This window comes from Pomacea canaliculata, linkage group LG11 (genome assembly GCF_003073045.1).
Source record: "Pomacea canaliculata isolate SZHN2017 linkage group LG11, ASM307304v1, whole genome shotgun sequence".
Lineage (NCBI taxonomy): Eukaryota > Metazoa > Mollusca > Gastropoda > Architaenioglossa > Ampullariidae > Pomacea > Pomacea canaliculata.
Window position 1 is genome coordinate 8,677,559 of NC_037600.1, and position 7,559 is coordinate 8,685,117.

The following is a 7,559-nucleotide window of genomic DNA, read 5'->3' on the forward strand; positions in this document are numbered from 1 at the left end:
TGTGCTTGTCGACCTGTGTGATAACTTAGGAGACAAGAGCTAGAAAAAATGCTGACTGTGAAAGGGAGAATAGGAAAAAAGTGAAAGTATTTCTTTTTTATACTTGTTCATTTTTAAGGTATTTTCCATAGCAAAAGGCATAATGTTTCCAGTAGGGTTTATTGGTAAACATTGATTCAAGTAATGCGTATCAGTATAATAAACGATGCAGGCGTTTTTTTTTACATTTATAAATCTCTTTAATGTACACGTTACCTAGATCCTGGCTACCGAAAGCTGGAAGTTTTTGTCAAGCACTGAATGGAGCAGCAGTTCCTTTACACATACGAGAGAACACATTTTCACGCAAACATCATCAGTAACGCTTAATCACCGCTGACTAGAACTTAAAGATTCTGATGCGACTAAAGTATGTAGTTACAAAAACGGAAGAGACTAACGTCTGCACGTGCGACATCCGCACTTGAGTGCCACAGCAGGCTCATGACCAATCCTTGCTAACCGCACCACCAAACAGCCTACTGACGCGGCAGGGCGTCATCGCTGTGCAGCCGCCGGTGCTCATGGAATCCGCGGTGGCTGTTGGAGTGATGTACAGGCACCTGCCCGTTGGGGTTGTCCTCGTTCTCTTGAGGTCTGACGTAAGTTTCACCTGATAGGCACAAAAGAGTCTGGTCTTAAGCATGTCTCGCAAAAATAAAGCAATAGGAATACAGCGCGAAACAAAAAATGGTGTTCATGGAGTAAATGAAAATAGGTGCATACATTTCAGATAAAGTTCTCATAACATTAGTGTGTTTACGAGAAATCGCGAAATAAAGCCGTACTATGATGTCGCCGGTGAGTTTAAACAGTCTCATGCATAGTGTGGTCAGGTGTTAAATCATCAATGCCAAATTAGGCAGGACAAATCGCCGAAAATGCTTACACATTTTAACGTATTTACCATGGACGCATACAATATTCTTGCACATGCAAAGAATAGAGCGGCATCTTACGGTCGTGTAAGATTGACAGTAATGATAGAATAATGAGAAGCACACTGACTTGTTTTTGATCAACTTAAGGTAACTGACCGTAAAATGTGACTGATGCTAGTGTCTTGTGTCTACAGCAGCCGAAAGAAAACTCCAGCTTTAGCAACACTGAGGACACGTGAGAATGGATGGGGGGGAAGGTAGTGGTTGTGGTGGGGGGAGTGGAAATAACACTCACAATTCCTCTCGTCGGTGCCGTCTTCGCAGTCCATTTCCTCGTCACAGCGCCAGTTCTCTGGGATGCAGTCACCATCACTAGCGCACATGAAGTCGCCAATCGGGCACTGATGGTCTGTAAATGCAATCACACAAGAAAACATAACTGGCTACTTTCAGAAAGTTTCGTTTTCAGTTACCTCCCATGTATGTCGTACTTTACGCGACGACTTTATCTACAAAAATGTGCAGCAAACCTTTGATTGTGGGGTAGAAACGTAATCGTATTTTTTTTTTAAACTACTGTTTAGTGTGCTGATGTTATTTGTCGACAAACAAAGAAAACCACGAGTTATAGACCATTATCCAGTTTAGCTGCTTTTAAAAAGAATAATTTGGTGCTCTATTGCTTATTATCAAAACTTAGTGTTGAACACCATATTGCAAAGTATCGACACAGTTTTGTAAGTATCCAAGTCTTGGCTTCTGCAGACTTGTTAATTGAATGTGCATGTGAAGTACGGTCATCTTAAAAATAACATATTAGTCATGTTATGGAAGCACTGTAAGAGCATTTGTTTTATTTCCTATTATGTCAAGTTTTTGTTTTTTCGGAAAATACTGTCCAACATATTAAACCGGAAGTCTCACTATCTGAAGCCACCAGGCACAAAATTAATGTTGTAATCTACATTCTACAACAAAACCACGCTATGTTAAAACTGGATGCCAAGGAAACAAGCATCATACCTGAACAATTCCTCTCATCTGCAGCATCTGGACAATCTTCGTCGAAGTCACACACCCACGCCCTTGGTATGCAGGGACCCGCGTTAGGGCACATGAACATGTTGCTTCGGCATGAGGTGGCTGCACGAGACAAGACGATGATGACGTCTTATTTTACTGCTGTTTGTACGTCAATTTAAAAGTGCACTGACGTCACACTAACGTCAATAGAGTTGTCCAGCATTATCGGGTTTTCTGAACGAGGCTTAAGCGTCCCAAAACGAGGCTGCTCCACAAGCTGGAGTATGTTATAGGAAAGGTGTGAATCATTTCTATGCAAAGAAGTGCATTTAATCTGATTAGAGATTCTTACGCTGCGCATTTCAGAAAATCCGTGACAAACTACAAGGAAACAAGCGACAAACAGGAGGAATAACTCGCTTTGTGTGTCAGAAATCAAAGAAACTTGTTTATATACTAGTCTGTATGAATCATTGTCAGGTCGATAGTTTTGTTGTTTGTTTTTTGTTTTTTTTTTAGGTGGTGGGTCTTTTTTTTTTATATATTTTAATAGCCAAGCCCACCACCCCACCCCCAAATAAAAACCGAATGTATAAAAAAATTTGCTTCACAGCTATACATTAATAGACTCAGCTCTGCGTACATCGCATTCTCGTTCGTCGGCTGTTTCATTATGCCAAGTCGGTCCCGTGGCATGCAACCATCCGCGACACGTAGTGGAGGGCAAAGGGCAGCAGGCGATATGGCTTCATACTGAGCGTGCCTGCTTGTCCGTAAGAAGATTTATGCAACAGCGAAATAAAATGGGACTCAAATGGTTCTGAAAGCCAACTTCACGTTTTTGCGTCATGAGACCTCCATCTGCGATTCCTCCAAGGTGTATAACATATGTGGTCGTCTGATAAGGAGTTGTATTGTCTTCCCTCTTTCCTCTCGATATCCATCTAATCAGCTTTTCTGTGGTTATTTTGTTCGTTAAATTAGTCGATATCAGAAAGAAGAAATTTTTACCTCATCCCATCGGTAACTGATCCACCCTCGATTTTTGTTTCAGTCATTTCAGCCAATGAGAATGATGTGAAGAGAATTGTTCTCATGTCCAAAACTAACCACATATATTCTTGAAATGATCCCAAGAAGCCCTCTCTTTGAGTGTATCGACCTTGCCCTCCCATCTTTTATCTACCTCATCAAAATTTAACACCAGATGTGTACCGTTTCTACTATTTAGCATATTTCCTTTGACTCTTTTTTTAACACCAGTCAGCCTCAAAGATTGACTAGCACACTTAAGATTCCCAAATCACGTTGTAAGAACCCTTTTCCACCCTAAACCTAGTTTTCAACCTGCCATTGAATCAGTGTTCTTTCTCGATATATAAGGGGGAAAAAAAACCCTGGGATCGACAATCATTGCTTATCCTTCCGAACCAGGTTCACACGTGGAACCAACACCCCTTTATGTCTTGTCTAACAGAAAAGGGATAGCGATAACGCTGACTGTTTGAACCCAGTGATAATACAAGCTTGGAACACTGGCTGGAGTTTGCTCTTAGCAAAGCTCAAGCGCTAGAAACGCCTTCTGAGTCATTCTTCAAGAGTAGTCCGCTTCTAACCTTGGTTTTCCGCCAGCGGGGTCATGCCAAATAGGTCACTGTAAACAACGATTGCTTATACAATTCATGCACTCTAAGCGAACTTTCATTGACGGACGACAAACACGGGATCACATTATATAATCTCTTTCTCTCTCACACATAAAGAGAATACAATTAAAGAGCAACAAGGGTAGGGAGTCTATTAATCATTCAATGCATCAAATGTTTACATTTGGTATGCACATATCTGCAGAGAAGGTAACCTGCCTTCCGCCAAAATGTGTCCCCTCCCGTTATAACCTTGCCGATGCATTCTCAGAACTAGGTCAGTATATAAAACTAGGTCAGTTTGTACTCACGTGCAACTCTGGCTGCAGACATTCCAAGGGCGATAAGCAGCAGGGAGCAGGTCAGAACTACGGAGGAGACCATAGTTGCTGTTGTTTTATTTTCCCCCGAAACACCGCTTGCTGTGTTTGCAATCAGAATCCAGAAACTGCTAAGAAACCCTGTATCTGGGCCACAGAACGTTCGCGAAACACTCGCAGAAGTTAGTTTGCTAAATAACCATTAATGTATTTTGAGACAAGTTTTTCTCAGATCACTTTCGATATATCCAGGGAATGTCTGTAAATGATTTTTCAGATCGTCCTCTGTTGAACGGAACCTGTTTCCCCCTAATCAGAACTGATTACAGAGTAATCTGAAAAAAATAAAGGGGGAAAAAGAATTAAGGAACGTTGTGTTCTATGCGAAAAGATTCTGACAGTCGAGCACGGTGCGTTAACTGCAAGACGTTGGTGTCGAGTCGACAGTGTCTGGCGCTAATAGTTCGCCCAACTATCCAAGCAGCTGAGTTTTGTTTGGTCTGGCTGGAACTGGTTTAATGCGGTAAAGAGAACATGGGGAGGGTGGTGGTAGTGGGGTGATGTGGGGAAAGCGAGGGGTTGGGGTGAAGATGTGAAGTGAGCTCGGCTTGAGAGACGGCAGCGAGGGTCAAATCTAAATAAAAACCTCGATCGAAAACTATGAAGGATGCAGTCCAGAGCTGTCATATTGTTCTGAGTTGTTTGCTTTTTATATTCTAATAACAGAAGTTTATCTTAAATTATTGAAAGTGGAATGCGGACATCTACCTCTAAATACACTCTGTGTGTTTGTGTGCGCGTGCACGTGCGAAGGAAAGAGAGAGAGTAGGCAAACGGACAGATGATGGACAGTAGATCAGATCAGTAGGGACGCAGCTGGAGGACTCAACCCCTCTAAGTGGACGATGGCCTGAATATCAGATGTGGCTCGATTGACGATAAGCTCTGATAAAAGAGATATTATCACCTGCCAGGTGTTGAGCATACAAACATCCCACTAACCTGACATGACTGGGTGAAGTGACGTCTTCCTTAAAGCTTTTGAACTATAATCTCAACCACAAATATGGTATGTTCCTAGTAAAAGTGGTACTAGAGGAAATATGCGAGCTGGTATAGAAAGCATGTATAAGGTAGTGAAAGCCTGGGTTAGATGTGGCAGGACGTGACTGATCTCTTCTCTTGCCCTGAAACCCTTATTATTCCTGTTCACCCCCAGTGGAGCATAGGGCCGCCACCTGAAGCAGGGTGATATAACCAGCCTTCTTTCTCGTTACTAATAAAATGTATCTGTCGCACTTTATGTTGTAGTAAGTCATAAATTGACTTTTTTTTTTTTTACAACAGGCACAATTAGAAGGTCAGTCTGTGCGTACATTTTCCCGAAAATTTACGATGCGTTTTTGTAACAAATTATAGAATATAGATACTTTGTTATGTTAGCTTGCAAGAGAATTTGAGTTTAATTCAATGTTTCGTTGAGGTTAACCTTGAAGAATACAACAAAGTAAAGAACTCGCTCTATGCGAAAAAGACGACCTTTCATGCCTTGAAGGCAGAAGTTATAAATAATCCAACTAACATGGCTGGGGTCAGTCTAACTGTAAGAAGATACAGCCCGTCAAGTCAAGCGCCAATTACGATCAGTCTGATAGCATCTTCGTCTCCTGCCAGTGACACGTAGTGAAAGAGGTGCCGCAGCTAATTACCAGCCAATGTCGTAGATAAACAGAAAAGGACTGGGTTGGTACCACAAAAGATTTCTTTGAAATGCAGCAGTTACGATGCAAGATACTTTTATTGCGAACAGATAAATGCGGAATGAAGTTTCCATACATAAATAATGCACACACACACACATACACGATTGATAGAAAACTTTAAGCAAGTACCAGCTTTTAACAGAAAGCCTCTAGTGTAGGCAATTCACGCACTTTTAAACTTTTCAAAGCATAACATGCTGTTGTTTTCGTCGGAATCATGTACTGAAATTGGCATCATTTGGAGCTGTCTGGAAACAAGACTACATTGAAAACTCGTTAGCACACTTTGTACCATCCAGCTTGTTTACGAACGGCTCCTTCTTGTAAGGATAAAACACAAACGGCTTTAAAATAGATTTCTTTCTTCCCATGTTGATTCTATGCAGGATTTAAGTGTTTGATGGAATATATATATATATATCAGCTCTTAAACTATGATTTAAATAATAATAATAAATGCAAAATTTGTAAAGCGCATACTCTCCTAAGGAGCATATGATCTTAGCGCTTAAGAACAAGAACAAAACATGGACAGCATACGAAGGACAGGAAAACAAACAAATGACATATGAACTATAAAAGAATAAACAACCGTACTTAACGAAGAATAAAATAAAATACAAAAAAAAAAAACACAAAGAGGATTCAGCAAAAACAAGAGCTGAGAGTAACATGATATTGCAAAAGGAAGGGTGTGATTGGATTGGGAAATGTTGCTAGAAATCCCTCTGAAATGCGTTTAGTTCAGCATCAGTAAAATGTATTGTGCGAACTGTTCAGTTTTTGATTTTTTTTTAATTTCACCGATCGATCATTTGGTCACTCACAATTATATACTGCTTTATCTGCAAGAAAACTGGATTTATATATTTAAAGCATCATATTCCTTATCACACCCTCTCTTGCACTTTGCAAAACCCAGTCATTTTAGCAATGGTCCTGCTTCATGTACTGTTAAACTATGACCTAAAGTTGTTTACCTCTTGGATTCGACAAAAATATCGTAAAAAGTACCCCAGCACCCTGTTTGGCCTACATCCCTTGCAGCAGCTGTTATAGAGAGGCAGGCAGGAAAAAGAAAGGAAGAGGGAGAGAAAAAGAAAGAAAACATACAACATAAAGATGAAAAATTAAAATGGAAAAACTTTATTTTGCCTCCTATCTCCCGCTCTTGCCAGAGCTTGCTGCTTCAACACCAAAGCATTAGGTTACGTCGGTGACCTGCTTATCTAAAATGTAACGCACATATTCGGGGAAGGATAAGGATGGGGAAAAGGAGAAAATATAAAGAGTTACACCTCCCCCTTTTTTCCCCATTTTAAAGGAAAGAAACACAGAAATGTGATCAAGCAGAATGGGGGAAAAAAAGAGGATGGTGTGGTAAGGGGGATGGGAGAGGCGCGTGAACACTCAGATCGCGTGAACCGTGAGAACGTCATGCGTGCGCAGTTACAAACACGTGGTGTTGTCTGTTGATAGTCTGGATACTGTCTGTAAACAAGGTTGGCGTGGGGTCACAGATTTAAGACTGCCTCATGCCAAAGGGAACTCTCAAAATATTTACACATATTGCACAACCGTTTTAAAGTAGGATATCCTAAATTTAAAAAAAAAAAAAAGAGTTTAGAAAGGATTTGTTTTTCTTTGCCAAAGCTGCAGCTTTCATATGGTCGTATGTAACAGGAATGAAAAAACTAACAAAAACCGGGGATCGTGAGTGAGAATACCACAATATGGAGGGAAGATTAAACGATCTTTAGAGGAGGAGATCGAGGAAGAACGACATCAAGCGAATGCTCCTCCAATGACTCCATGCTATTGAAATCATAGGGGATCGAGGAGTTGATACGTTGGGGAGGGAACGGCATATATATATATTATTTTTCT

The 7,559-nt window shown here is 40.7% G+C and overlaps 1 protein-coding gene across 1 annotated transcript; it reads right to left on the bottom strand.

Annotated features, from left to right (window-relative positions):
- Positions 1–140: 140 nt before the first annotated feature.
- Positions 141–4,383, bottom strand: LOC112575854 (very low-density lipoprotein receptor-like). The gene is made up of 4 exons (XM_025257937.1): positions 3,901–4,383; positions 1,944–2,063; positions 1,216–1,329; positions 141–652 (listed from the first exon to the last, which is right to left on the bottom strand). Exons 1-4 carry the CDS (start codon positions 3,971–3,973, stop codon positions 519–521), a joined length of 441 nt encoding a protein of 146 aa, XP_025113722.1. The 5' UTR covers positions 3,974–4,383; the 3' UTR covers positions 141–518.
- Between the last annotated feature and the right edge of the window lie 3,176 nt (positions 4,384–7,559).

Coding starts and splice junctions, on each gene's coding strand:
- LOC112575854 (XM_025257937.1), bottom strand. CDS start 3,973: ATGGTCTCCTCCGTAGTTCTGACCTGCTCCCTGCTGCTTATCGCCCTT. Junction 2,064..3,900: donor GTCTGCAGCCAGAGTTGCAC/GTGAGTACAAAC, acceptor TGTCTCGTGCAG/CCACCTCATGCCGAAGCAAC. Junction 1,330..1,943: donor AGATGAGAGGAATTGTTCAG/GTATGATGCTTG, acceptor TTGCATTTACAG/ACCATCAGTGCCCGATTGGC.